The sequence below is a fragment of the Coccomyxa subellipsoidea genome, assembly GCF_000258705.1.
Source record: "Coccomyxa subellipsoidea C-169, whole genome shotgun sequence".
NCBI classification, from domain to species: Eukaryota; Viridiplantae; Chlorophyta; class Trebouxiophyceae; family Coccomyxaceae; genus Coccomyxa; species Coccomyxa subellipsoidea.
In genome coordinates this window covers 487,051-514,526 of record NW_005178025.1, presented here as the reverse complement: position 1 = coordinate 514,526, position 27,476 = coordinate 487,051, and the positions used below count along the sequence as shown (strand labels likewise).

The 27,476-nt window shown below is 53.4% G+C and overlaps 6 protein-coding genes across 6 annotated transcripts; 2 read left to right on the top strand and 4 right to left on the bottom strand.

Moving 5' to 3' along the window:
- Window positions 1-790: 790 nt before the first annotated feature.
- Window positions 791-2,398, bottom strand: COCSUDRAFT_58361 (hypothetical protein; the record flags this gene model as incomplete). The annotated part of the gene is made up of 4 exons (XM_005644103.1): window positions 791-910; window positions 1,329-1,551; window positions 1,913-2,109; window positions 2,327-2,398. 4 exons carry the CDS (start codon window positions 2,396-2,398, stop codon window positions 791-793), a joined length of 612 nt encoding a protein of 203 aa, XP_005644160.1.
- A 716-nt stretch (window positions 2,399-3,114) lies between these two features.
- COCSUDRAFT_48800 (tubulin nucleotide-binding domain-like protein) lies at window positions 3,115-8,283 on the bottom strand (the record flags this gene model as incomplete). Its single annotated transcript, XM_005644102.1, has 11 exons — window positions 3,115-3,430; window positions 3,724-3,873; window positions 4,395-4,508; window positions 4,936-5,113; window positions 5,594-5,747; window positions 6,026-6,138; window positions 6,510-6,653; window positions 6,978-7,200; window positions 7,558-7,765; window positions 7,867-7,924; window positions 8,209-8,283. The coding sequence occupies 11 exons, from the start codon at window positions 8,281-8,283 to the stop codon at window positions 3,303-3,305; spliced, it is 1,545 nt and encodes a 514-aa protein (XP_005644159.1). The 3' UTR covers window positions 3,115-3,302.
- A 206-nt stretch (window positions 8,284-8,489) lies between these two features.
- COCSUDRAFT_67720 (hypothetical protein) lies at window positions 8,490-9,768 on the top strand. Its single transcript, XM_005644101.1, has 3 exons — window positions 8,490-8,749; window positions 8,867-9,200; window positions 9,393-9,768. Exons 1-3 carry the CDS (start codon window positions 8,536-8,538, stop codon window positions 9,517-9,519), a joined length of 675 nt encoding a protein of 224 aa, XP_005644158.1. The 5' UTR covers window positions 8,490-8,535; the 3' UTR covers window positions 9,520-9,768.
- A 636-nt stretch (window positions 9,769-10,404) lies between these two features.
- Window positions 10,405-19,658, bottom strand: COCSUDRAFT_58358 (hypothetical protein; the record flags this gene model as incomplete). The annotated part of the gene is made up of 18 exons (XM_005644100.1): window positions 10,405-10,524; window positions 10,714-12,271; window positions 12,514-12,620; window positions 13,030-13,300; window positions 13,708-13,907; window positions 14,149-14,343; window positions 14,620-14,715; window positions 14,951-15,150; window positions 15,413-15,616; window positions 15,841-16,140; window positions 16,418-16,722; window positions 17,182-17,339; window positions 17,710-17,883; window positions 18,167-18,250; window positions 18,550-18,789; window positions 19,009-19,096; window positions 19,330-19,454; window positions 19,593-19,658. 18 exons carry the CDS (start codon window positions 19,656-19,658, stop codon window positions 10,405-10,407), a joined length of 4,491 nt encoding a protein of 1,496 aa, XP_005644157.1.
- A 551-nt stretch (window positions 19,659-20,209) lies between these two features.
- Window positions 20,210-22,207, top strand: COCSUDRAFT_48798 (TAFII28-domain-containing protein). The gene is made up of 5 exons (XM_005644099.1): window positions 20,210-20,442; window positions 20,612-20,810; window positions 21,026-21,113; window positions 21,399-21,495; window positions 21,804-22,207. Exons 1-5 carry the CDS (start codon window positions 20,367-20,369, stop codon window positions 21,938-21,940), a joined length of 597 nt encoding a protein of 198 aa, XP_005644156.1. The 5' UTR covers window positions 20,210-20,366; the 3' UTR covers window positions 21,941-22,207.
- A 53-nt stretch (window positions 22,208-22,260) lies between these two features.
- COCSUDRAFT_67718 (hypothetical protein) lies at window positions 22,261-25,145 on the bottom strand. Its single transcript, XM_005644098.1, has 6 exons — window positions 24,949-25,145; window positions 24,594-24,780; window positions 24,356-24,427; window positions 23,813-24,025; window positions 23,319-23,448; window positions 22,261-23,080 (listed from the first exon to the last, which is right to left on the bottom strand). Exons 1-6 carry the CDS (start codon window positions 25,035-25,037, stop codon window positions 22,974-22,976), a joined length of 798 nt encoding a protein of 265 aa, XP_005644155.1. The 5' UTR covers window positions 25,038-25,145; the 3' UTR covers window positions 22,261-22,973.
- Between the last annotated feature and the right edge of the window lie 2,331 nt (window positions 25,146-27,476).

Below are 27,476 nucleotides of genomic sequence, written 5' to 3'. Positions count from 1 at the left end.
CTTTTCCCATTGAATCCCTTGTCTTTAAGGGGTGTCATGTGCATGCACTTCTCCATTTGAATGTTCTGCAGCTGCCTTTGGTGCAACAAAGTTTCGTGCAAAGCTTAGCTCTTGTGCAAAATCTTGCGACGTTAGTACTAGACCAACTTTGAGCTTGAAGCTGATCTAATCACATGTGAAAGATGCCGGTGTGAGCATGCGGACATAAGTCAGTAAGTAAACACTACGTATCCGTCACATGTGGCGGCTACTGTCAACAAGATACCGGGGCCAAGAGTCCCCATGCATTCCTGGCTCAATCCTTCAATACATTTTGAAAGCAAAATGGCCTTCAGTTGCTTGTCGTCAGTCTCAACGAGTCATTGCAATCCTGATGCTTGAAATATATGTCTTTAAGTCGCAGTGCGACTCTTACATCTTGCATCCACATCTGCAGATACTGTTGTCACACTTCCCAAGCCCATCACTGCATCAGATAATCCCATTATGGAGTCACAATCCATAATGCGAGATGCAAGCATGCGCAGGCTGCATACCTGGCTACCAATCACCCTTGGACTCTGCCATTCTTCACATGTGCAACACCACTGCTTTCCTTTCTGCTGCTGTTCTAAGACTCCACTCTTCTGCTGCTGTCTTCCAATTTTGAGATTTTGTCCACTATTCTCTTTCCTGACGCGTCTCCAAGGCAATTCCGGTGCCCTGCAAGGCTGTTGTTTCTGCCTTTTGTTGATAAATGCGGCCTCAATTGGGACTGGCGGTCTCTTGCTGGAAGCGCATGCAGCGGCCCTCACACAAAGTAGCAGGTGTAGGAAATGGTGTAGTCCTGCGGCGGGCTCACGTTGTCGTCATGCACACTGGCGCCAAACAGCGTCTGGAAGATGTTGTATTGCGGCCCGGCCGTCTCAACCTGCATGCATGCAAAAACAATGTAAATCAGCGCTCGATGCTCAGAGGAGCTGCTTCTGCATCAATTCATCTCTGCTCCTTCTGTGCCACCCGCTGTTCTTAAACACACCAGCCTAAAGGGCGTGTCTCTCTTCAAATGTACTTGTGCACACTAATTCATTGGCATGCTGACTACCATCCGGCAGCCAGGACTGTATCGCGCGTGGGACTCTGCTTGTGAGCTCACAAAAGTAGGCGCTGCACACCTGAAGTCCCTGATGATCAGATTTCCATCATGTAGGTTGAAGGATGCAGGTTGACAGACTCGAAGGCTGTGGTGCTGCTGAGCCGGCCTTTTGCACCCCTGCTTTGCATGCTGCAGGGTGCCATAATCCAGATGTCATCCCCTTACTAATGGCTCAAATGATTTGTGTGCGCACCTTGGCGATGACATAGGGGTGGTTGGGGTCGATGCCAGAGTTGTCAAAGCAGATGGTGGATGTCTTGACTGGGCCGCCGTCCAGCTGGATGGCGCAGAAGTTGAGGGAAATGCCCGAGTAGGGGGCAGTGTTCTTGAGGGTGTTGAGCCCTGTGCGGTAGCTGGTCTTGTCGAAGACATAGTAGCACTCGATCGTGCCCTTCAGGATGAGGCTCGCCTTGCACCTGCGCGCAACACCGTACAGGATTACAAATAGCACATACGCGTATAGCAGGATGACCTGGCAGCAACATGGATCTTATTGTCTATGAGCCCTCTGGAATGTACAGTCTCTCATTACTGCGCCCCAATTTTTGCCTTCTTCACATGATGCCCTCTATCGCTTGTGATATGCGCTTCCCACCATTGCATGCAGCTAGCTACTCAGGGGGAGACCAACTAATATTGAGTAATCTGTACCGCCGTGAGATAGTGCTTTTAGGTGATTCCAACAACACTTGAAAAGGGCTTGCTGCATTGGAATGGCTCTGTACGCGCGAATATAGTCAACTGTTCGGCAGCAGCAGGGATGAAAGAGAGGCTCACTGTGCAGTGAAGAAGAGGCCGCTCTGGGTGAACTGCTTGGCCTTGTTCTGCACTGCTGTCAGGTAGCTTGTGAAGGAGGCACTTGGGGTCACTTGGCTGTTGTCAGACCGCGCCGGATTGAAGCAATTGATGGTCGGCCAGATGGGGAACACATAATCCACAATGGGGTCAATTCCTAGGGAATGTATCCTCTGCACCTGCGACACACCACACCGAGGATGCCTGGATGCTTGACCACGGTGGATCTGCTGTCTTGCTCGTTTTTTCCTTGGGCCCTTCTAAACTTCTCCAAATGTATAAGGCAATACGCTTTTCGAAGGCTGAGTATCGTAAGATTGTTGGATACTTGGTGTGCAGCAGATTGCCTCTAGCATTCTAACTTATGGACTAAGGGAGCTGAGACCGGTGCCTCACCTGTGTCAAAGCCAACAAGCAGAAGAGTCCATGAACGGCTGCAAAGCTCATCTTCTGCATTTTGGCGACCATGCCCCTGCTAATAAAGCTGGGCTGCAGTTCTCAATATAGAGTCGAAACTTCCTGTTCTCCCGGTGTCAGAAGTATAGTATGCCAGCGGAAGAGTATAACCACGTACGTCTTTCACCTGAGATTCACAACACATGAAAATGGGCAACTTAGACGGGTTATACTTGCACGCTGCACTATAATCCTAGCCCCTTAGGCTGTCCGGGAAAAAGGAGAGCATCCCATACTGGCTCTCACTATAAGCGGTAGAAAGTACTCAAATCAAATTTGCAGAAAGGGTCGCCCAGAACTTTCGGTATGTGCACTTCAGCAGTTTAGTGTGCTCAAGACCACACATTGAAGTGTGTCACGCACTGCTCAGCCCCTTAAATGAAGCCAATGCCCGACCAATAAAGTCGAGCGAAATTAAATACAATAATGGTCAAAAGTAAAGATCTTGAGCAAAAAGAAAACCTCGAAGACACTCTAGCTTAGTCACCGCATCTGACAACGTCGGACGTCAGAGAAGGGCCTTACCGCTCTCACGCAGCGCGTCTCTCTGGTTTCCCTATATTTTGTAGCCGTTGGTGCATGAATTTCGGGCTGTGTTTTTTATCTCGCCAGCTGTGCTTTCCCTTTGTAATTTGAGCACGCAGCGTGTATCCTCACAGAATGTCATCGAGGTGACATGCAAATCCTCCTCTCCCTTTCTTTCTTGATTCATGAATATTTCCAGGATTGAAGCATCTAGTATTAATTGAAAGACCTCGCGCACACTCTCTAAAGTACAGGCATGCTGCAGCCCAGTGTGTACACTCCAGCTGCAATCTCAACGGCACCGGCACGATGTGTGGCACCATATGTGCACACTGACTCTTTCTTGTCAATTGGCAATGGTTGCATGCATGCAAGCCCACTTCCAGTGCACTCAACAGTCATCGTCATGGTCATACGCTGACGCCATGGTCAACAGCCGCTCTTCAATCTCCGTGACATCATCCGCTGTGTATCCCCAGCCCTGCAGCACTGCCATGCCCCCTCCAGAGCCCACCAGACCTGGCCACACCACAATGATATCAGGAAGTAGTCACTACTTCTATTACTACCTTTATGATGCACAAGTAGGGACCGTAAAAGATCCCTGCGCAGTGCTGTGAATATAGTGCTGGACACAGTGTGCATCTCCTTGTCCTGCAGAGGGGGACACTCTTCACTTGCACAAGCCTGACTGCATCAGGCTTCCTAATTGAACATGCGAGTACTCTGCAGGATCTGTTGACAGGCGCCTGCGTATCCATGCAGGAAGCAGCAACAGACCCAAAAGAGTTAAATTGTCAGCGGAGGCGCACCTCTAAACCTCTCCAGCTGTGTCTTGGCCACATCGGCAGCAGCAGGAGAAGCACACAGCCTGGCAAGAACGGGTATGCTGGCCGGCCCATCATTTTGGTGCAGTCTACTGTGCTGACCACTGCTGCCGCCATTCTGCCTGCCGTTTGCACCTGCAAATACACCTTTTCCACATTCGCACAAGGTTCCATATAGCATGACAAAGGCAGCACTCACTATCATTCTTGCGTCAGCTGAAACCACGGCGGTAAACGGTTTGCAAAGCAAACACCAGTGGAATGGGCACAGGAAAAGGGCGTTACCGTTCGCTTGCATGCCAATTGGTGCGCCGCTCTGCGCAATGGAGCTGCCCTGGAATATGTGTGGGAAGGGCAGGGGAATTGGCAGGGGTTGTGGCACTACGCAGCGATGCCTCACGCACCGAACACCTGCTTGCATGCACCCAGGCATCATTGGGTACCTATGCTGACATCAGCAGGCAGCAAGAATTGTGCACATGACTAACAAACGATGGACAGTAGAGCATTCGAAACATTCTTCAAGCTTTCCCACCGTCTGCATTTCTCCTCGAGCACTGAAACTGTCACATTAAGACCATGCAGAGAGTAGTGCTGTCAAGCCCGATCTCGCCTTGATCTAAAGCACCAGTCATGCATGACACTTAATGACTCACCTTCCTGCAGCAGTGCTGCATCGAGAGCCTGTGCGGCCTCATCTGCCCTGAGCGGGTGTCCGCCCCTCTTTGCGCCTCGCAGTGTGACTGACTCTGCCAGCCTCTCTTCTACATCTGCGCCCAGCAACATAGGAAGTCATATTGTGGAAGGGCTGTTTTTGCATGCGCTTTCTCGAGGCAGGACTACAACCCGCACACATCATTTTGCTTGCACGATGTCTGCCCGCGCATCACAGCCCATCAGCAGCACAATCGTTGCCACCATGTATCCCTTCAAGCAATTAACCGCGGCTTACATTGGGTTGAACTAGTTGACTTAAGTGGGTCTCGCATTGGCTATCCCTGAGCTTCCTAAATAGGTTTTCAGGAATGGCCTGACCAAAGGGTGCAATTCGTTTGGACTGCTCCGTGCTTGGTGCTGCTATACATTATGTCGGCCCGGCCCCGTCAATGTAGACCTGCATTGTCTTCTACTCTTTGCTGAGCTCTCTTTATACCGTCAATTAGCCCCTCCAGCAATGCCACTTGAAGGAAAGGATACCTGCAGGGATGCCAGGCGTCCATGAGGAGGTACGCTGCATGGTGAACGGCGGCTGCGAGGAAGAGGCGTTGCCTCCGGTGCGCGCATCGGCGGCCGCCGCGGCCGCGTGCGCCTCTGGAACATCGGGGCACGGCACTGCCGCGAAAGCCGCCGTGTAGTTGTTCGCCTGCGAAGTACCCTGCAGCAGCAGCAAAAGAGATATAACTTGTGTTCCCTTGTATAGAATGCCTGCCAAGGAAGTCCCCTTCCCACAGGCATCAATAGATCCAGGGCTGTCTGAAGAATCAAGCTTGAAGCAGAAACCCCAAGACTTGAGCAAGGAAGTGTGCGCACTTCACGGAGATGCCATGCAAGAGGCACAATACTGCAAAAATAGATGCAAAAAGGCCTTTCTCCTACTTAGCTCCCATCACTACATTTTCAAATTCTGGTCGTATAACCCTTCAGAGTGTGCCAGCAGGGCTCGATACACCATGTCCAAAATGCCGCCCCAGTCAATGATCTGGGTGGGCTCACATCAGCAGGTATTTCTAAGGGTGTCTGTACAATGGGCGCCGGCAAGAGATCGCACAATCTGTTGCATGCCCTTTTTCAGTGTCTGCCAGAAGTGCCCAAATTGCAGCCAGCAAGGGAGTGTGGTGGGTTGCAGGCTCCTCACCAGCAGCTCAGTGAGGCTGCGCAGGTGGCAGCCGCCGACAGGGACCCCCAGAGGCCCAGGCCGGGGGGTCCGCGTCAGCCGATACGGCAGCGTAGCGGTGTCAATGACCGAAGCACACAGCGCGCTCGCATGGAACACGTTGCCTGGCCGCCACCTGTGCCGCCCAACAGCCCTCATTAGTTCTTGTAATCTTGTAAGGCCACAGATGACCATCACAGTGGGGGATCCAGATTCATGGCATGCAAGCAGAGATGCTTGAAGACATACCTGGCTTTATATTTATCTAATCAGCGGGGGTCAACAAATGCCCAACAGTGTTGTTTGCTGTATTCAATACAGTTGCATCGGACGGTAGGGGAAAATAGCTGCTAGGCAGCGCGGAGGCTATAAGAAGGGAAGGAATGGGGTTCTGTGTGCACATAGAGACCCCACCTGACACAGGGGAGATTTGCCGAAGGAGCAATGGGGATATGCAGCGACGAAACCTCTGACAGCCGTGCCATGCTGGCGGCCTCACTCAGACGCCTCTGCCTCAGGACGCTCGCCTGCTCACAGCACACACTCGCTAGCTCATCCAATGCCTCAGCGAGTGGTAGATGATCTATAGCGTAGATCTTCATTGTGGTCTCATGACCTGGGGGTTGCGGGTGCAAAGCTACGTGAGCTGCAACATCAAGACAAGAAAAGCCGGTCATTTGTTTTCAGTCCCGCATCCTTATTCGCATGTCTGCCTGACAGCTTCATCTTGAAATGACAGCAGTTTTCCTGCCGATCCCCCTTCTGGTGTATTTGCTCTAGGCAGGCTGTGACTAAACTTTACAAGAAGCTAGGGTGGCAGTACTTCCATGAACTCCCTGAGGCTTACACACGATTGAGCGCCGTCTCAAGATAATGAGGAGATGATTTGTGCGCGCACCGGCTGAGCAGAGGTTTCCTCCAGGGAGGGCCGCAGCGCAAAGAGCAGGACAGGGGAGCGCGCGTAGTCGTCCTGCATCATCTGCAGCAGCTCGTAGGAGAAGTGCCCAAAGCCGCTCAGGTCGTCCACAAAGTACTGGAACCCCTGCCGCGCGCCAGGCCACTTTGAATCAACCAGCCTGTCAGTAGCCATGCTTCAGCGTGCCGATGTTACTGTATCCTCCCATCCATCAGAGACAGGCTTCAGCACAATCAGCATTCCCACCTTTAAGCAGGCAGCTTTGAAGGAGACCCTTGCTGCAGAAAGACATAATGGCCCTTATTTGCAGGGACAATCGAGAGGATTTCAAACCTTCACAGCTAAAGAAGGTCTGGAGAACAAGTAGCTCCTTAGGCATTATAATGTTCAGAGATTGACCCCCATGGTCCCCTTGCACATGTGTTTAACAGCATGTGTCAGGCAGGGAACGTGGCGTGCCTGCAGCGAGTCGCACTCCTCGGCAAATCCGCGAATGCGGTCGGCCGCGTCCTCGCGCGCCTCATCGGACGCGAGTGCGCCGCGGCCGTGACCGAAGCCAGAGAATTCGGCCGCGCCCTGCCAGCGCCCCGGCAGCAGCGCCAGGCTGCGCGGGTGCAGGCGCACCTTCAGGAAGTCCGTCCAGGAGCGCACTGCTCCCTCCCTGTCCAGCTCCCTGATGGCAGTTGCATGCGCGCACATGTCAGCAGGCTGCTTTTCAAAGCCGACTTCCGTGGGGGCAGAAAAATGTCATACTGGCACCTCAACGGACCAAAACATCAGACTGCACGCCGTTCTGAATCACGGTCTTCTGTCAGCTCCTTGCATATTGTACCATTTTCTTGTATCATTTTGAGATGGGCATGCAAAGCCTTGCTCCTGGCGTCTGACGGTTCACCCTTTGTCTTGTTGCAAAACCGCACTCAGATATGTAATGACAAAAGCCACTCAAGTTTGGGAGAATCTCACGCCGTATACAAGCAGGAAATGCTCAGGCCCAAGCTAACGTAGCATTTGAGTGGAGAGCAAGCACCTGGCGGCTTCGGATATGGCGTCATAGGCTGCATCAATTTCCTGGTTGCCACTGGGTCCTGCTGGCGCCTCATCTGGCTCGACTTCCAGCTGCTGAGCAAAGCGGCTGCGCGGCAACGGCTCGGCTCGATGCACGGTCACAGGCCCGGACCACGTGGTGACAGCTGGCGTTGCCTGCTCGGCGCCCTCAAGACTGCTCTGGCTGGCTCCTGAACTAAGGCAGACACATGGGGCAAATACGCGGTGAGACGATTCCAGGTGATATAGAAGGCGCTACAAGTGCATGTGGGTTGGAGAGAGGAGCTCTGACCTCCAAGACTTCCGCAGAGATCGAAGAGGACGAGGCGTGGGGTGAAGATGGGCTGGCCCTGCACCCGATCAGCAATATGGAAAATATATTTCAAGGCTATCACGGAATTTTGAGGCTCTTATTTCAATACACGTAATATTCAACCTTGGATTGCATAACGTCAAGCTCGCCTGTCTCGTTTCAGTCTGCCTGAAGAGCACATCGGGATCGATGTGACCTGCTGTGTAAGCTGCATCCCCGCTCTCTGAGAGCCCTAATACCTCGTCCTGCAAATAAAAAATGGTAAGTGACTTGCATTGCTATTATGTTGGAATCTTAGAATCGGATTGCAAGAGCACATACCTGAAAATTCCAATAATGAGCTCCTGTGAAGTTTGCAAAACTCCCAGCTTGGATCGTGATGACTTCGCCGGCCATCACAACAAATGAGATATAACAAAGCAAGCTTCAACTATTATGACTGTATCTGGAGAACGGAGAAGGATCACAATGTCTACATTGCAACGCATGAAACGAATGAACCCGTTCCGGAGTTTGACTCATGAGTTCCGAAACCTATTTAGGCAAGACGCCGCTTGCTCGCCCTTATCTGGCGACCATTGATCACTCGAGCATAGGAAGAACAAATCCAGCAGAAAAGTAGAAACAGTTGATATCTGTAGATTCACTATGACGACAGTAAACCTGCACAGTGCCCTCCAGCAACAGCAGTGCAGATGCAGTCTTCGAAGCACCCTTCCTGCAGCGAGCAATCTTCTGATGAGACCGCTGCGCCTTCCACAAGCGCTTCAAATGATTTCTCGTGGATCTTATGCATTGAGGATGCGCAGATCCGTGCAGCTCATGTGCATTAGTGCAGCAGCAGAGCAGAAGACAGGCAAAGGTAGCTTTGTTATCCTGACGCATTACCATGCACACCCTTCCCTCAAATGGGAACCGTCTCGTACGGTTGTTGGTGTTAGTCGACACGTATAAAACGCAGGTCTGTGCATTCTCGCAGGAAAACTTGTGACAAAAACGGAGATCCCTGCGTTCATCCCCAGGCAGGATCTTATGGACCAGCTCATCCGCTGGGCCATGTCCGAAGCAGATGCACCCAGAGGCTTGGGGATGTGGGGGCTTCCCGTCAAAGTGGACCCGTACTACAAGGAGGAGGACGTCCTGTGGGGCATCACCTTCACTATTATGAGGGATGGTGAGGTGGCAACGCAGCTGGGCGTATGGTATGACGACGAGGAGGTCATGAAGCACGAGTGGGTGGGCCGAGGATCAGATGGCTTCCCTACCCTGGAGGGCAAGCAGAGGGAGGTGGTGGGAAAGCACCTGGAAATCAGGTAAGCCACGAGCTTGCGCCAGGATTGCTTCCCCAGATATTACTGCATCATACAATTTTGTATCTCACTGTGAATACGTTGCCACCTGCTTTGCTGTGAATTCTCTTCGTTCCTTTCACTGTGATGTTGCAGAACTTGCTTCTTCCAAGATTGTATGCTGGCCTCTGAGATGGCTGCGCTGCAACTGCACAGGAAACTGGATGAGAAACCAGTGGATGACCTGCTGCGTGAAACCATTCGCAACATCTGCCAGCAGCTTGTGTCTGCCATCAACAAGTACTATGCATTCGGGTCGGTCTTTGTGGATGAGGCTACATGAGGAGCTTCCACAAAGAAGCTTCCAATCTGTGGCGCTGCTTGAAAAGAGCAGGAATGTGTGTTGGGTAAGCGAGTTGTTGCAAGAGGGCTGTTCTTCCAGGAGGAGGATAGTGTGAAAGATGGCTTTGCAAGATGGCAATACGCTCTTCTTTTGAAGAATATATTGAATGCAACAAGTGTACAATTCCCTGCCTAGACATCACTCTGAGCTTTCTGGAAATACAAAACGCACACCTTGATTCTATCCATCAGTCTGAATTGGAAGGATGGTTGCCTGTACGTACTTTCTACTTAGAGGACCGTTTGTTCAAGAGCTAGGCACTTATCATGAGCGATTGTCCTGCTTATGTTTGTACTGCATGGGCAGCTGCTGTAGAAGGTGGAGTTGCCCCGTCAGGAATGATGAGTACTGCAGACATATAAACAAGTCAGGAACATTGCATCAGGTTTTCTTTATGACCCCACAATACTAGATATGCAAGGAGAGATGACAAACGTCAGAAATCCTCCCTGCGGAGTCACGTAGGATCAGTTGAGCTGCAGCTGAGATTACATCACTGGCATTTGACTGCTGCCATAGTCTGTCACATCCGGTGACAGTTGCATTTGAGCTCCATGATCGACAGTTAACATGACACCTCATTTCGAAAGAATTCGAGTTCTCATTACCATTTGCATACGTCAAATGCAATGGTCACCTGCAAGCTCTCTCTTGACAGCGCAACGTCTAGAGAGAGCTTAGAGCGTAATACATGAAAATGCACCCCAATTAAAATCCGAAATCGGTGCGTTTGGACAAGGACTTTGCGAGTCACCCGCTCGCATGGAAGTAAACAGACCTGCTAACACAGTCATTCCGCCCCTTCTTAATTTCCTTGCAACATGGTCAGCCCCAAGGGTACGCGCTCTGCTGTGTGACAGTCGCTGGGTGATGCACAACCTGCTGAGCATGTGGTGCCCCAGGCTGCTGTAGCTGCACATCCCATGGGTGCCTCACTGGCGGCAGCTGCTCAGACACATAATGCACACCCACAGGCTGATGCACTGGAGCGTTTGCATGCACACTGCCAGAAACTCCTTGATCCCCTTTAAAGCTGCCTCCCTGCATGGGCTGCACTACAGGACCTTGCTGTGCCTGTGGGTGCCAAACTGCTCCTTGGAAGGGTCCTGTCTGCCCCAGGGGAACACGCCTGACCTCTGACTGGTGCTGCAGCTGCGGCTGCTGGCTCTGCTGTGCACGTGCATGCTGGGATGTGCCAGGGTGCTGGATTTGTGGGTTCCCCGGGTGAGTCCACACAGGGGTTGGCTCTGCCGGCAGTTGCCCAAAACACGGCTGCCCGGCCGGCCCGTTGGGCGGCCCGCTGCCCAGCTGTAGCTGCCCGCTCTGTCCAAAGGGCGGCAGCATCTGCTGCGTTGGCTGCCCGGGGTACATGTGACCCTGCCACTCCTGCCCATGTGACGGCTGGTCCGGCCCCCCGACAGTGCCTGAGAGCAGCCCTGACGGCTCTGGCGGGGCCGCTTGCAACGGGTAGGAAGGGGCGGGACCTGTGAAGATCTGCTGCGGGTGAAGATGCGCGCCAGAAAATGAGTCGGGCCCAGTTGGCTGATCGGAAGGAGGTCCCAGCCGCACCGGGGGGTGGCCCATCTGCCGTACAGCACTTCCAGCCGTGCGCACATTCTCCAAAATGCCCTGCAGCATGCTGCCCAGCGCGCCTGTGTCTGCCTGATTCCCTCCTGGGTGCAGCAGCTGCGGCTGCGGCGGCTGCCAATGCTGCGGATGCTTGCTGCGCTCCCGCTGGGTGGGCATGTGCTGATAGGAATGCGTGCTGTGGTTCTGCGGAAGCATCTGCGGGTGCGGCTGCCGTTCGGGCATGGGCTGCTGCATGTGAGTGCTGATCTGGCCGGCAGGAACGCCCTGTCCCCAGTCGGCAGGACCTTGGTGCCCGCTGCCCGGATGCATGTGCCCATTGCCCGCCTGTATCTGCCCGGGTTGCCTGAAGCATGCTTGCTCTGACTTCGCAGCCACCGGGTCAGCGGTGACTGTATGTCTGTGCTCTCGTCCACACGCGCCCCTCTGCTGTCCTGCAGGATCGGCCCTGCGCTGCTGTCCTGACAGGCTGACACTGTATGCTGCTGCAGGGCTGGAGGCTGCCTCGGCTGAGCTCGGATGGTGGGGCGGCTCTCTCTGGCGACTTGCGAGCAGCATCCCCTGCTTCTTGGGAGATACTGATGTGCAGTGCCTGGTCCGCATGCTCTGTTCTCCGCCTTGCACATGTTCAATGTGCGATGAGCTCCCCCGGTGTGGCGGCGGGGGCGGTGGGCTGTCGGGCGGGGCCGGCGGGGGACCTGGGCTGCCACCGCCGGGGGGTCCCCAGCCACCGCTGTTCCCCCCTCCACTGCCGGGCCTTGAGCCAGGATCCCGCAGGCTGCCGGACCAAGACTCAGAGGTGACATAGCGGCTGCTGCGCGTCTTAGCTCCTCCATCATTCTCCTCGTCGTCCGTGAGGGGCTCCATGTCAGGGCTGATTGGCTCGTGAAAAGACTCGAGCTCCATGTTCACCTGCTCTGGGACAGGGGTGGCTGCCAGGAAGCTGCCAGGAGGCACCTTTCGCATGTCTTCTGTGGTTCTGAAATGGGAGGGATAGCCGCGTGAGGACTGAGCTGCGGCCGCCTTTGCTGGTAGCAGCGCTGACAGCTGAACTGACGTGCCCTCATCTTCGTCGTGAACCATGGTGCATGCTGCCAGCTGGCCGCTGCACCATAACCAAGTACGCCTCAGTGTGCACAACAAGAAGGGTTCTGTCAAGCCTTTGTTACACCCAGCCGGGTCTCAAAGCTGTCTGACCGCCATGACAGCACATAGTTCCAGCGATTGGTGGTGGACTCTCGAGCTCACCATCAATCAAGAAGTTCTAAAGTCCACAGTCGTGCCTGACATCGTGTGCTGCCACAGGTGAGCAACTGCAGTCCTGGAAGAAAAGCTGAGGAGCATCACCTTCTGTGCAGCGACAGCAGCTCTGTACGCGTGAAGGGCCCGTGCTCCCTGCCGTCCTTGCCCATAAATGTCCAGCAGCCCTCCGCTGCAGCCTCAGCCTCCAGAACCTTGATGGAAAACAGAGTGGGCCAGTAAGCATGGCAATGGAAATGCAAGATATTTCTGCAAGCGCTGCCTTCAGAGGAGAAACATAACTGTGACCAGCAGCAATTGCACGCCAGTCTTGCATGGACTGGCAGGCACCGGGCTACATGCAGTTCCATGCGTGCTCAACATCAGCTGCTGCGTACGATTGCTACCTCACTCTAGCGTGCGTATCCTCTTCACAGCAAGTGGTGATTTCTTCTTCAGAAGTCTGAACACTGCAAAATCTAGACTGAATTGTTCTATGAACTCCTCTATAAAGCTATAACGCTGTTACAGTGTCTACATCTCACATATGTAGACGTTCCCCAGCAGCCGCAGCAGGGCAAGCCTGCACTACAGTGAGACCACAGTGCGAGGGCCGGGCAGCACCTCCTGCTGCAGGGACTGCACCGCAGCCGACGCGCGCGAGTGCCGCAGCCGCGCCCACGTCTCGGCCGCCTCGTCCTGCTGCTCGGCTTCGCGGGAGCGCGCATGCGCGGCCCGGGCCGCCACCTCCGCCGTGCGCCGCGCGCGGGCCATCTCGGCCGCCGCCGCCCGGTCTCGGGCCGGCGACGGGGAGCGGCGGCCGCGGCGCCGAGGGCTTCCCGGTGGCCTCTCTCGCCGATGCTGGGATCCCCCATGCCACCCATTTGCTGATGACCTGCGCGCATGTAAAGGAATGAGCGAGGTGGTGCTGAGCTTGTTGGACTATCCTCAGGTGCAAGAAGAATGGTCACTGGGCAGAGGAGGAGTGTGATGAGAAAGGGAATTGACACCTGCCAGAGAAGCCTGCAGAGGCTCCGGACTGTGCGCGCTCAGCCCCTGCATTTGGGTTGTCTCTGTGACTCCTCGCAGAGCTTCGATTGCCCCACCCATTCCCTTGTTCAAGGGATTCAGGACTCCTGCAGAGAACACTCATACAGCTTCACGCTCGATCCCATCCAGACGATGGAGCAGCAAAGCCAACACAAATATCTCGTAATTTTCATTTCTTGATCCAACGTGTGCAAATTCACTTCAAAAAATGTGCTGTGCAGAATACCGCTCGCAAGATAAAGAGGACCGTACCCACTGGATGCAGCATGGTTTGCCGGATCGCCGCCCTCTTGCGAGGCATGCTGCACCGAGTTCGCGCATCCCTGAGCGGCCGGCACGGCAAGCACAGCGCGCAGCAGCGAGGGGCCGTGCGCCGCATGGAGCACAATTGTGTCGGAGGTGACTACGTCCTCCTCAGCCAGAAGCCTCAGATGCTCCAGCATGAACGGACCCTGTCGCCAACACATGCAGACTCCTTACAATGAAATCCGGCAAACCGGCAGCATGCCATATCATGCATGCTGTAAGTTTGTCCTCCACTTTTATTGATCAGTACACCACCCTGTCATTCAAAATAAAGTTACAACCCCAACCGCCTCACGGCAAAAGAACAGGTACTTGCGCAAGAGGCATCCACCCCAAATTATTAACACCCAACTATGTTGAGATCCACAGGAAAGGAGGAACTCTTACCTGGGTGCGGCCCTCAGCATCGATGAACGAGAGGGTGGGTCCCTGGAAGGCAGAGGGTGCCCAGGGGGCTTCTGCCTTCCCCGTGGCTTCCAGCGCGCGCAGCGCGGCCGCCAGCTCAGCGGCTGCTGCCGCCACGGCCGCCCTGAGGCGTTTCCCGCCGTCCTTCAGCCGCACCTGCCCGCCAGCTACGCGTCCCTGTATGTAACATGATGACTCATATTGCGTCATCCTTGGCTGCAATTGTCCAAGAGTCTCTGCTAAGCATGCTCAGGGTGTGCCGGGCTGCACAGAATTGCCACAATGAAGTGAAAAAAAATGCAATCCTACACCTTTGCAGCAGGGGCGTGGTATGCCTGGCATATCACCAAAGCAAAAAGCAAGGAGCCCGACACAATTAAACAAGGTTGGGATGAGACGTCCTAGTACAGGTCTCCTGAGAAGGAACACACAACGACAGTGAGAGTGGGGCACCTGCAGAGCAAGCTGCTGCTGCAAGCGCGCGCGCAAGTGCCACACAGCCGCATGGGCCTTGCTCTGCGCTTCCTCCTCTGCACTGCGCGGCGGTTCCTGCCAGCAATGTGAACCCGCACATATCTCAAGATGGGTGTTGCGCGGATACGCACACTGCAGAACAACAATACACCCTGTGGTCATGGAACATATCAGGACAGCCCGATCATCCTGACCTTCCTCCGCTTGCATTGAGAGCTGGCCAAGCAACAGCAGCAGCTGACGGCGATATCAGACGATTGCATCTCCACCCACATTAAAAACAGGAGCGCAGTCTGGACACACGCCTCACCTTGTCGTGGGGCCCTCTAGATCTCTGTCTCTGCCCATTTTGGGCGCTGCTGGGGCGCACATCATCATCGTCCAAGGATGCATAGGCTGCTATCTGCTGAGCCATCCTGTCCCCTGAATGCACCAGCCGCGGCCGTGGGCTGCCAAGCTTCACTAGCAGGGCCTCGTCCGGTGCTGTCCTCGTGGCTACACCATTACCCACTGCACACAGACCCATCGATGTTGGCATCAATACACGTGTACCCTCTGCCTGCAACTGCTATGAGTCTCACCCCTCGGTACACCCAGGAAAACAAGGGGTCCAGTGCATACCGTATCCAGGTACATTCAGAATGAGGGCAAGCATAACGCAATAAGCTTGGAAGGTATGTCCTCCTTTACATGAGCCTGAAGTGTGTGTCATCCTTCGCAGGAATCCGGACGGGAGGCTGAAGCGTGCTATCCATTAAAGCAGAAAGAGCACCTGCAGCTGGCCTGCGCTTAACAAGCCTCCTCAAACGTGCTCCTTTGCCTGGCTCCCCAGGCCGGCCTTGGGCTTTGGATTTGCTGGCACGCTGTCTCTTGCGCACCCTGTGGGCGTCCCCATCATCACCCTTGGCCCCTGACCAGTCAGAGCCGCTGTCCTCAAGCTTTCCAGGCCGCTCCTCTCCAATCTCAGCATCCTCCTCTGCATGCATGCATGAATAAGTTGCCTGGCATGCATGCAGAGAAGCAAGCAAAAAAATGCATGCGACAGTTGCTGTATGTCAAGAAGGATTGATATGCATGAAAGGTCTCAAGGAACATCATTGCCACTGGAATCATTACACAGACATGCCAACAGCTTGCACTTATGTTATCAGCATGAGTCCGTGAGGCTATGACTTGTAACAAGACAATCTGGGATCGCACCTGACAAAGTGTGGGTCTCGTGAGGACCGTTCACAAGGCGCGGCTGCTGCGGAGAGGCCGTCCCAAAATCCAGCAAATGGTATTCGTGCCGGTATGCTGCTGCAGCCTCCTGTGCCATGTCACCCCCCATGCCCAGAACGCCCTCATCCCCTTTCAGCAGGAAGCCCTCTGGCATGATGTCCTCAGCAAGAAGGAAGTTGTCGTCAAGGGGGTCAAGATCCAGAAAGTAATCGGACACTTGCAGGCTGAGCCCGCCAGGCAGTCGTTTGCTGATGGCAGTGTCAAGCTCCTGCAACATGCCTGCAATCACACAACGCACACTCAAAACAAATTGCACAATTTAAGCATCAAGTCTTCCTGGGGACCTTCTTCCCTTATCATTATCAGAGCCTCTGTGACCCAGCCAACCAGGGACGAGGACAAAGGATGAGGGCCCATCCCTGGCCTGCATGCTTGCTGCCATTTGCCCTTCCCATTCAGCATTTTACACTCCACCACTACAGGCATGAGTAGAAGAGTCCCACATAAACGGATAGTTCGACGACTTTGGATGCTGGAAGTGGAGGCAAAAGGTCACCTGCTGGGTCGGCAATGCTAGCGGGGCAGACAGAGGGGCCAAATCTGGCGACCATGCGGAGAGAACGCCGCAGGAGGGACAGCACAGCCGCCAGGCCGCTCATCTCCCAGGCGCTGACGGCCGGCCGCCTATCGTGGCCTGCCGCATGACTCGCCGCTGAGTCATCCACCGGCGCCGCCGCGCCACCGCACAGCAGAACATGGTAGTGCACAGCGGTGTGCCACATCAGTTGCCTGAAGAGGGGGAAGCGCGCTGCCTGCCCCACACCCAACCTGGTCTCCATGTCCCATGTCTCCACAGCGCGCCTGCGCATGGTGAAGACAATGGAGCTTGCTCTGATTATTGGCGCACCACAATCTCTTCCCTCATTTCACGGCATATATTCATGAAGGGCAGAATGTTGTGTTTAGGAAGCCAAGCAGTCAAATGACAGGACCAATTTTTTGCAACAAATCATGCAGGATGTGTCAAGATATTTTGCAGAGCCTGGACGAGAGCCAAAAGCACGGGACTCCCAGGATGCACGACAAGTAGCCATGCCTCATGCCATGCACAGGCCCTGCGAACTGTTTGAGAAGCTGCATGGCCGGTATAGCGCTGAGCAGAGCATTTAGCTGCATGTTGACTGAAATGGGCAATGGACAAGTGCTCAGAGGCAGGTCGAGCTGCAAAGTGATCTGCTGCCTCCCCTTCAGCCCTTGTAATTTGTTTACACGCCCCTTATATTGATCACATTGGCCCTCGTTCACTGTGACAGGCCTCACCTGAGGTCCAGGGCGTGCAGGAAGTTTCCTCCCACCACGACAGAGTCCTCGAGCGTGGCCACTGCGTGTGGCCACGAGCCTGGGATAAGCATGGTGTCTCCAGGGCCCAGCTCTGCCAGCAGCGCCCCCTCCACCTCGTGCCCAAAGAATCTGCCCGCCTGCCCCGAAAGAAGATCCCCTCAAATTCAACTTAAATTTATAAGTCTAAAGCATACATCCTTTGACAACGGTGCCAGCTTGACCTTATGCGCATGAAGGCACCTGAAGGGAAAGCAGCGATGCTAAGACAGTCCAAGGTCATTAGGCTAACAGAAATAATATTATTTTAGATATTTTTGTAAAACAGCATTGACAAAATAGAAAGATCAGGAGATAAATCAATTACAGGCAAGCACCTCAATGATCGGCAGGGTCCAGGGTGACACAAAGCAGACGAATCGAAGTGCTTCGGCAATGTAATAATTAAAACTTTAATCTGAATTAAAATCAAAAAAAAAATACAAATTAAAATTAAAATTAAAATAATACCTGCTTTTGAGAAGATGCCCAGGATTCAAAGGCGGCCAGGTTTGGTGGAGTTGGCGGCACCAGCAGGAATGTCTTGCGGCCGCTGATGACTTGGTACCAGACAGAGCTGCCGCCAAAATCCATGTGGAAGTCGGTATAGGCCCCCGCTGGGCTCATGAGGGCGTATAGAAGCACCTGCATGCATGCATTTGCTGTTACCTTGTGTCTGCTATTCTTGCACTGACACTGCTACACAAAATATGACATACGGCCACCAACGTAACGACATTGCAATGCCAGGGTCTCTTAGCAAGGAGAAGATGCAGATGCATGCCATCACACTCCGCAGCTGCACACTCCCAAGGGTAGAAATGAAAGACAAATGTGCCTTACAGAATCAGGGTAAAGCCATTTCTGGAGCCAAAAGCACATGTCACAACCGTCAGCATTAGCCACGGTCCCTGCACAGAAAGCCCACCTCGGGCCGGGGCTCCTCTGTGGGAGGCCAGACTGCATCCACAAGATCCACAGCTCGCACGGCCAGGGGAGCCTGCACCTCATCCTGCACACGCACGCCATCAAAGTGACATCAAGCATGAAAAAGGTTTGGCACAAAATCAGTATGATCATCACTGAAAGCATCATCTCCCTCTCAGCTAGCAACACAAAAGAAGCTTCACAGCACAGGATTCACATGCGTGACGCAAAGTTGCACTCGATTGGAGATAAGCTGGCTCCCGTTGGCCCGGCAAATGCAGCATGAGCAATAACCCCTTGTTCAACTGCCGAGCTTTCAAGGTTGGCATTGCCTGCATATAAGTAACAGGTCCCTGCTCCTTAGGGCAGATTCCCAAAGGGTACCTCGAGAGGAGTGCCAGCCAGTGACAGCGACACGACGTTCAGCAGCGGCCGGCGGCGCCGGGGCCGGCCAGACGGCATGCTGTCGGGTGGATGCGCAAAGTAGTCAGCCCACTGCTGCAGCGTCATGCGCGGCCCCGACTGCTGTGTCTCCACATCAATGGTCGGCACCAGCAGATCTGGCCCAGCCTCTGCTGCAATCACTGCTGCATCCAGGCCAGCCGGTGCGCGCATGCCGAGCTTCTGCAGGTAGAAATATGAGACTGAGAATTGCCACTGGGAATTTGATGACCATGCAGCATGCATATGCGACATCAGTTATTCGGTGCGTGGGGATATGCGGATCTGGCAGGCAACTGTAGATGCCGCGCATGGACTTGTGGTGCAGGCAAGACATGGTTAAACTGGTGCATGCAGAAGTAGATCGAAGGCTGCAGGGTGCTGCAAGAGAGGGCTGCATACCTCATGAGTGGCGGCAATGGATTCGCATGGCCTCACAAGGATGGGGTCCTGGAAACCTGTGCTCCTCAGCAGATCCGCCGTCAGATCCCTGTGCCAGAGCACCACAGGAATGCTGAGCCCGTTTGGAATCTTCCCATGTAATCTGCGGACTTTTGGACTGCCATGTAGAACCCTTAATCCTGTATCATATGCCAGCAATGTCCTGCATGCCTCATGCATGCAGCACTGCTTCAAGTGAATGCATGACAGCAGCTGGCTTGTGCTGCATGCCAGCTGCAGCATGTAAGAAAGGTGAAATGAACAAGCTGTGCAGGGGCGGACCCGGCAGGCGTTGCCGCTGAGAGGCGTGCAAAGCTTCCTTCAGTGAGCAGGCGGGACAGCTGCTCATAGGGCACTCGAGGTGCTGCCTCAGCATCGTCCACTTCGCACTCCTGGTAGGCCACATCCTGCAGCAACACAGAGAGTACAACGTCAACTCAGAGGCGATTATGACTAGGAAGATTGGTGAGCTGGTTGGCTTCCAAAGCAGAGGGCATGTACGGATGTATTACAGAGAATGACTCGGAGGACAGAATTGCTCTCACCTTCGGGCGAGGGCGCATGGCCCGGCCCTCCGACCATGCTTCGTTGTTATGGTCTTGGGCCTTCATGGACTCACTTTGGAGCTGTTGTCGTGACGCATCTTGCTGAAGCACCAGTCCTGGGAATTAATTCATCACAGGGTGTACTGCATGAGTACTGTATGTCTAGTCATCATATATCAGTCCAATAACAATGCATAAGATAACAGAGTATCAGTCAAAAAGGAGGAGATCGGCCAGTGGCATGCTCGTGCCATGGTAGATGGCAGATAAAATCTGGCAAGAATCACGTTCGATTGGTCAATTGTATTTTGAATTCCTTCAGATTGCACTCTGCAAATCTAATTGCATATGACTTGAAAGCGAGTGGCTGTCTGTAAAATACAGACGCAAACCAGCACAACTTCCAAGGAGTACTACTGTCTTTTCCAATAATCCTCTCACCGACCTAATCGAACTCACAGTGATCATGTGTTCTCACTGAAACATTTCTAGATATGATCACGGAATTGACAATGAGATTCTAGGTCCCGTACATGTGACTGCACATGCTTGGCTGACTAGACATGCACCAGCAGTATCACCGATCAACAGCAGCAGGACATTTGTTTCGCCCATCCAAACATACACTGCAAGAACTACTTTGAAGTGCATTGCTAGATCGCTGTGCAAGCTTTGCTACATTCACCAGTGCACATCTAAGGATTGATACCTGTGTTATAATTCTGCTCGACTCTGGGATCACAGCAATCACCATTGAGTGATCAGCATCGGAACATGGAAGAAGATGATGACTTCAATCTCGAGGATGAGCTGGAGCGCGAGTTAGAGGCGGGAATGGATGTGGACGAAGGTAAACTTCAAGAAATGTGGTGTGCTATCGATCTGTTGTGCTCTGGAGCTTTGAGCTGTTGATTTGGCTAGATTAATATTGGCTCAGGCAGAGCTGCACCTCTTTTGGGTTCACCCTCGACGGCCTAAAGACCTAATCCTTCAACCCAAAGTTTTCCGTGTGCACACAGAAGACGAGGAGGCTTCAGCAGCAACGCATGCGGTAGCAGCCACATCTGCAGCTGTGTCATCAGGACCTCAGCCCTCAGGCGAGGGAGCTGCAGATGACCTTACCAGTGCAGTTGCAGCTGTTGAGCTTGGCAAGACTCAAGCGTTTGATGCAGTTCAGCAGCTGGAGGCACTGAAACAGGAGAGGCAAAGAAAGAACCAGTAAGTGCACCCCATGCCACAATTTGTGCTTGCTCACAACGTCAGCAGGTCTATTGGCATCTGCAGTAGCATTGCCGTTTGGCAGCAACTGGCATGGTGGCTCCCCTTTGCGTTCATCTGATCCGTATTTGTCTTCACTTGTGTCATTTTGTGCATTTATTTGCTGCACCTTGGTGACACAGCTGTTGAAGATCGCTTTGGGCTTGGCTGAGCAGGGAGGTGCTCAAGCTGCTGACACCAGAGCAGATGGATCGGTATGAGGCCTTCAGGCGATCCAAGCTGGCCAAGCCGAGTATGAGAAAGGTGCAGCATGACCCCATGCCCCATACTTCCTCCATGAAAGTGTCAATCAACGATCTCACAATTCTGCCGGAATGTCGCTGTCATGACCTGCACGCTGAGAATGCGAAGGTATCAGTCAGAGTGCCTTTGCCTTTTATATCAGCTTGCCAGCATTCCACCTTGCTTGTGAGCTCAGACCTGACATTGAATTGGGCACAGCTTCCAGCACAGCGCAATTCAGCTTACAAAGTTCACTACATTTCAGAGCCATATTGAAATATGATGTCATCCTGCATGTGCATGCAGTTGCTGCACAGCGTGACCGGGCAGGCGCCTCATATGAACTCGACCATCGTCATGTGCGGCATAGCAAAGCTCTTTGTGGGCGATCTAGTGGAGACAGGTATTCCATCTGGGCTCTTTCCTGTCCCTTGCTGTGTCATGGACCTGGCTGCAATAGGCCGGCATCTTGGCTTTCTGCTCTTGGCAAAGTAGGTCACAGAACGCTGCTGTGCCAAGACTTTTTGGCTCATTCCCATGGCGGATTGCTGGCAATCTGCATGCACAGCGTGGCCTTCAGGCTTTTGATGAGCTCTCCATCACGAAGGAGCTCTCTGCTTTATGGTACCGATTCCCTTATCCAGACCTGACCAATGGTGTTCTTGAGAATTTCAGGCCCGTCTGAAGTATTTGTGTGGTGCTGTCTTGCAGCGAGGATGGTGGCAGCAGAGATGGGGGACAATGGACCGCTGAGGCCAGCGCACCTGCAGGAGGCCTATCAGAAGTTGGACAGGCAGGGGAAGATCCCCCACAGCACCAGGAAGCCCCGCCGCATGCGCATGCTGTGACAGCCAGTCTTGTCCTCGTACTCCCATTGATCAATGGGAGCACAGGTGCCTATAGAAAGAGGCTATAGACTACAGAGACCTGTGCACGTAGTGGCAATAGACACAGGCTGTAGATCTGATCTTTAGCCTAAGTGTTATCAGAGGTGACAATGATTGTTGACAATTCTTGAACTGATCTGAACGGTACATCGCATGATGTGTCTCTGCTCCATGAGGGGACATCCAGATACCATGAAATCTAGTTCATGTAACCAGACAATGCGGATCCGCAGACTCCGGAGACTTGTAGCTCTGGGAGATCAGGGGCGATCATTTTGACAGATATTATATGTCCTTTGCAATTGTGATCCTCCTATCTCCTGGCACTCGCACTGCTTTGATGTCAGCATACCATTTTCTCTGATTGTGATCCATGACATGGACAAATTGTAATTCGTTTGCCGTCATGAGTAAATCTGTACTTCATCAGCTGCAGAGGGTGCCCACTGTAGATGTCTGCGAATGATCCCAAATCCCACACAGGTGGATGGCCTGCATCTTCACTTCAATATACCGGGCTTTGCAACACTAAGCATTGTCAGCCGAGTTTTCTTTTGTCAGGCCCTGCTGTGAGCACAGTGCCAGAGCCGCCTTCAGGGGTGACAGAGCAGCATAGAATGACAGCTGCTTCGCCTTGTCAAACACAAGTATGCTGCCAGCTCATCCTGCCCTAGCACCTTCTGGTCCGTGACATAGCAAAAAACAACCAGGGGCCCGCCAAATTTCCAGCACTTGGCCGTCTCCTTCGTGACATCTGGCGCGCTGACGGTCTTATCCCCGGTCCTCTGCTTGGACTGTGACAAGTATTTGTTGCAGCAGACACTGCATGCCACGTCCATGCAAGGCCTCCCAACAGGGGACTTTGTCTAAAATGACCTGAGAAGATTTTGTTCAGGCTCAGGGTGTCAATGATACCGCAAGTGCCTAGATAATGCCTTCAGAAGCCGTATTGGTTGCCAGTGCTCTCCTGAGTCACAGGCTACATGAATGCAGATTACTTTACACTGTACTGGCTGGCTTTCCAAGCTCCATAGCTGAGCAGCAGCCCGAGCAGCAAATTGCGCCCGTCCATGCCCACAGATGGTGATCCTCCCGCCAAATCTGGTAGCAAGTAGCACACATTTATTTATATCTGACCAGACTGAGAAACGCACACAGGGATGACCTCAAATTATCACCCAGTGCACGATATCCATCACATGCCTCTGACACATGTGCGGCACATAAATTGCTTTGCAGTGGCGTCATTTGATGTGCATATAAGAGCACAGAAATTGCATGGGTTGTGGCGGGAAACGTTTGGTTTTGCATCAAGTTGTGCTGATTCCCACGGTCGCACCTCCAATCACGGTGCTGAAGAGCATGAATGCTAGGAAGCTGAAAGAGTATTTCAGTACATCGCTGCTGGCCCTCAGTGCAGCATTTTTGTCGGTGTACTGATCTCCCAGAGAGGAATCTGTACCTTCTACCTGTTCCCCATACCATCACCCTTCACACCAGAAATGCCACCTCACCTATGGGGACATCGTGACATCAGCATGATATATGGAGTTGCTACGTTTGCTTGTAACAAAGTGATCTGTCTCGTTCAAGAGGAGGGAATGGCAATTTTGCAGGTTTCGTCTCTCTTCATATTGAAAAGTCTGCAGCGACTCAATAGCCACAGCCAGGTCTGGCTCCCTGCTATGCATGTGATATGGTGCCACACCTAGGGGTCACCCGGTGCATGCGCTGATATAGTGAGCCGCCCAGAGGTCAGCGGTTGCCTGATGCAACATGGTGCCCCATCTAGAGGTCACCTGGGTCTTGATTTTCCCAGGAACACAAACATACCTGGGAGGTGCTGGGCTCAGCAGAGCTTCTGGCCTGGTCCCCCGGCCGCTGCAGGATATCGGCCTTGAAGAGCCCTTTGAAGAATGTTCCCTCATTACGGGCTTTCGCGGTTTGTGCTTCCCAGTCGGCCAGCTCGCGCGTGTACGCCTCGGCCCGCGCGCGGCTGGCCCGTAAGATCTCCTCGTAATCATCCGCCGACTTGTTGATGTCCGCCTGTCGGCCGGCAGCCACAACTGGTCTTGATTTAGAATCCTCCATAGGATGCTCCTAAAGTCCAACTTCTGTGCGTACACAACCCTCGCTACTTTGGGTGGCCTGCCGCGTGCCAAGCAAGGCCAGCGAGGGGGACTGTGCTACTACGCTGAACCTTTCAACTGCGGAGGAATTGGCCGCATTCCCAGCAGGGCATACAGAGACGATAAATGCTAGCACTGAGCCATGGTTCTGTCCTTTTAAAAAGGCAGGCAATGTCAAGATAAGATGTATGCCCTGCGCTGTTGGCAGGATTAACAAGCAGCACATGATTGTCAGAAGGGCCCTCACAATAGCGCTCCCAAACGCCAGGTTTGATCTGTCCGTTGTCAGCTGCTGCAGCCTGTCGACATCTTCTTTGGCCTGTGAAAGATGAGAGCACCAGCCAGTGTCGATTGGTGACCCACACAGAGAATTAGTTATGCTGAAGTCATGGCAAGGCAAAGGCATATCCAGCACACAAATGGCCAAGGAAATGTGCGCGGCAAAAGGTGCAGTCCAAAACGCATAGTTGCTCTGTAGGCCACACCTCCTCAGCAAGCTTTTGCAGCTTCTGCCTCTCCTCTTCCACGCTTTCTTTCACTCGCTCCTTGCCTATCTGCAGCCGCACCATCTGTACGAGACCCTCCTGAACGTTCGGATCGCCCTGGCTGTCTGGGGGGCCTGCTTCCCCAAGGACAGCTCTACACCTCGAGCTGCCTCTGCACTTTCGGTACCTGTGACATGCCATGCGATCTTCACGGCTTCTAGTCAGGATGCTCATGCAGGTACAAGAATACCGTTGGATCACGGTCTTGCTTTCTAACAGACTCAGCAGATGGTGCTCAGACCGATCTGGTGTACTCTGCTGCTTGCTGCAAAGGTTTCGCAATGGAACAGCCCACCTGGTGACTTTAATCCTGTATGTGGTAAAGGTAAGTGTCGGTCTGGATGTCAATTCCAGCAGATGCCGCTCTAAAGGCAACACACCCATCAGACGGTTATATGGTGAAGCCTGTAGGGAAAGATGGTCCTCAGCAAGGAGTACTCTAAAGATGAGATCTGAAAGGAAGGGATGATCACGAGTGTTTCTTATGTCGCAAATCCACACTCGAAATTTCCAACATCAGCTAGCCAGGTCAGATCAGAGGTGATTGGACCCCTCCTATTATGCCCTGCCCTGCCTCAGGTTCGAAAGGTTTCTGTAGTTTTGAAACATGAAAGAGAGCTGCGCTAAGTTTTTCCGGCCCATGCAACGAAGGGGCAGGTTAAGGGCCTAGACACACGCACATTGCTGTTGAAGCTTACTAGATCTATCTGTGAGGAGGGCGGTCTTGGGTTCCTGGGGGGCTGGAAGAGCTTTAGTAGCCCTTCCCTTGGATGTACTAGGGCCACCACCTAGCCTTTGGCCTTCTCCAGCAGCCGTCGAATCCTTGCATAGGAACACATATGCAATGTTCCTTCGGTATCCTTCATCTTCCCGGGCCGTTGAGTTGAAGCTTGTGGCAGAGCTTGTGGGATAAAAGCTGAGGAATTGTTGTAGTCACTTCAGGAAATTTCTGCCCGACGCTGCCCTGCGTTCCGAGGGCGTCTTGCACCCCGCGTAGTCTTTATATTTGTGGTGCGGAGCTGCAGTAGTGAGAAGAGCAAGCCTGCTGTCGTATCCGGGAGTCAACGCTGCGAGATCTGCATCGCTGTCATAAGGGAGAGTAGGCGCCGGAGGAGCGTTGAACCTCAGGCAGCTACCGATGGATGGCCCTAAATACTCGGCATCACAAGTTGCTGAGGAGCAATCGGGACCCGGCGTGCAGCCAACTCCCTTGCCACAAGGGTATGATCAGCGGCAGTCTTTCTTGCAGAAAAAATGAAGCTTTTCATCTTTCTTTGCTGGCGATTTAGATATTCAATGTTGTGATTGATGTGTAAAAAAATTCCTGTATATCTTGTAATGTGTTAATTCTGGGTCGCCTTCCCCTGCTGGAAAGGTTAGTTGCAACTAGCCTGAGGTCTTTGCAAGAAAGCGGGGCCTTGCGTGTAGCACAGAGCAAAACCGAGAGCATTGTTTAGATACAAGCATGGAAAGGACATGGGGAGTGCCATGCAACACTCAAGGGCGGTCAGTCCGCTGTCTGCTGATCCTGCAGACACAAGACATGTTCTCAAGCAGCGTAGCTTTCCCTGAAATCTCTCTGCTTTGCGCAGGGTTCCTTTTGTCCAGCAGCCACAGGAGGGATCAGGTATGAATGCGGCGAAGCCTCACCAGCAGCAGCAGCAACAACAACATCCACAACAGTTACAGCAACAATTGCCGCAGCAGCCAATGCAACAGCAGCTACATGAGCAGCACCTGCAGAGGCCACGCTTCATGCAGATGGCTGAGCAGAAACACAACGGTGCGTTACTTGCCTAAGCCTTGAATTCACTGGACTTTTCCCAAAACCAGGAGGGATCTGCATGGGAGTCTTGCGCAGTTCAAAACATGTCATGTCATGAGATTGATACAGCTTTGATCTTGCATGATCCATTGTGTTCCTGTGCACCATGTCATGACATCCTTCCAGAGGGCTTCAAAAGCGTTAAGGCTGTGATTATTGCATCGAGAGATTGAGGCAATCTGCCTTGTCCAGCCGCAGGCATGCTGCCGCAGCGGATGGGCATGCCACAGCAGCAGCAGGGGGCGCCATTCCTGCAGGGCCAGCAGGGCCCCTCACAGTACCAGCAGCAGCCGCGCCCTCAGATGCAGCATCCCGGCGCTCACCATATGCCTGGCCAGGGGCCTCGGCCAGCCCAGCAGCAATTGCAGGCCGGGCACACCTACTTTATGCGCCCCAGTCAAGTGCAGGTGTGCAAGAAGCCCCTTTCTGCGTATCGAGATGTATTTACCGCCTACTCTGGTTGCATATCAGCATGGCATGCATGGTGTGACAAGGAGTACACTGCTTGTGCTGATCATGTCTGTGTCATCAGGGGCCGCACTTGCAGCAGCAGCAGCAGGGCGCGCGGCCGCTGCACATGCAGCAGCACCCACACCAGACGCAAGCCCATCCGCAGCAGCAGCAGCAGGCGCCATCGCAGCCTCAGCCGCAGCCACAGCCGCAGCAGTTGCAGCAGCAGCACCTGCAGGGGATGCCCCCCATTGGCGGCCCTGGATCCAACGGCGTTCCTGCCTCCTCTGCGCCTCCCACCTCCTCTGGGCAGCTGCAGTCCCTCCAGTCCCCTGTTAGGTGTGAATCCCCTAGTCTGCGAGTAAATTTGCCGCCGTGAATTTTTTCTGGTCTCACCCAACAACGTGCATTTTCACCTGGGGTGGAGCGTGCTGTTCTGTGGTTTTAATTGCAGCAGGAACCAGGGAGTTATGGAGTTGCGAGGCCAAGCTGCGTTGACAAATGCATGCCTTGGGGAGCTGCAGGACCAAGAGAAAAACGAAAGCATA

Excerpts from the sequence above, each read along its gene's own strand:
- COCSUDRAFT_48798 (XM_005644099.1), top strand. The coding sequence starts at position 20,367 with ATGGAAGAAGATGATGACTTCAATCTCGAGGATGAGCTGGAGCGCGAG. Across the intron at positions 20,443-20,611 it reads GGGAATGGATGTGGACGAAG|AAGACGAGGAGGCTTCAGCA; the intron begins GTAAACTTCAAG and ends GTGTGCACACAG. Across the intron at positions 21,114-21,398 it reads CCAAGCCGAGTATGAGAAAG|TTGCTGCACAGCGTGACCGG; the intron begins GTGCAGCATGAC and ends ATGTGCATGCAG.
- COCSUDRAFT_67718 (XM_005644098.1), bottom strand. The coding sequence starts at position 25,037 with ATGGGTGTGTTGCCTTTAGAGCGGCATCTGCTGGAATTGACATCCAGA. Across the intron at positions 24,026-24,355 it reads TGGCGTTTGGGAGCGCTATT|GCGGACATCAACAAGTCGGC; the intron begins GTGAGGGCCCTT and ends GCCGGCCGACAG. Across the intron at positions 23,081-23,318 it reads CTTCAGCACCGTGATTGGAG|ATTTGGCGGGAGGATCACCA; the intron begins GTGCGACCGTGG and ends ACTTGCTACCAG.
- COCSUDRAFT_67720 (XM_005644101.1), top strand. The coding sequence starts at position 8,536 with ATGACGACAGTAAACCTGCACAGTGCCCTCCAGCAACAGCAGTGCAGA. Across the intron at positions 8,750-8,866 it reads AGAGCAGAAGACAGGCAAAG|GAAAACTTGTGACAAAAACG; the intron begins GTAGCTTTGTTA and ends GCATTCTCGCAG. Across the intron at positions 9,201-9,392 it reads GGAAAGCACCTGGAAATCAG|GAAACTGGATGAGAAACCAG; the intron begins GTAAGCCACGAG and ends GCAACTGCACAG.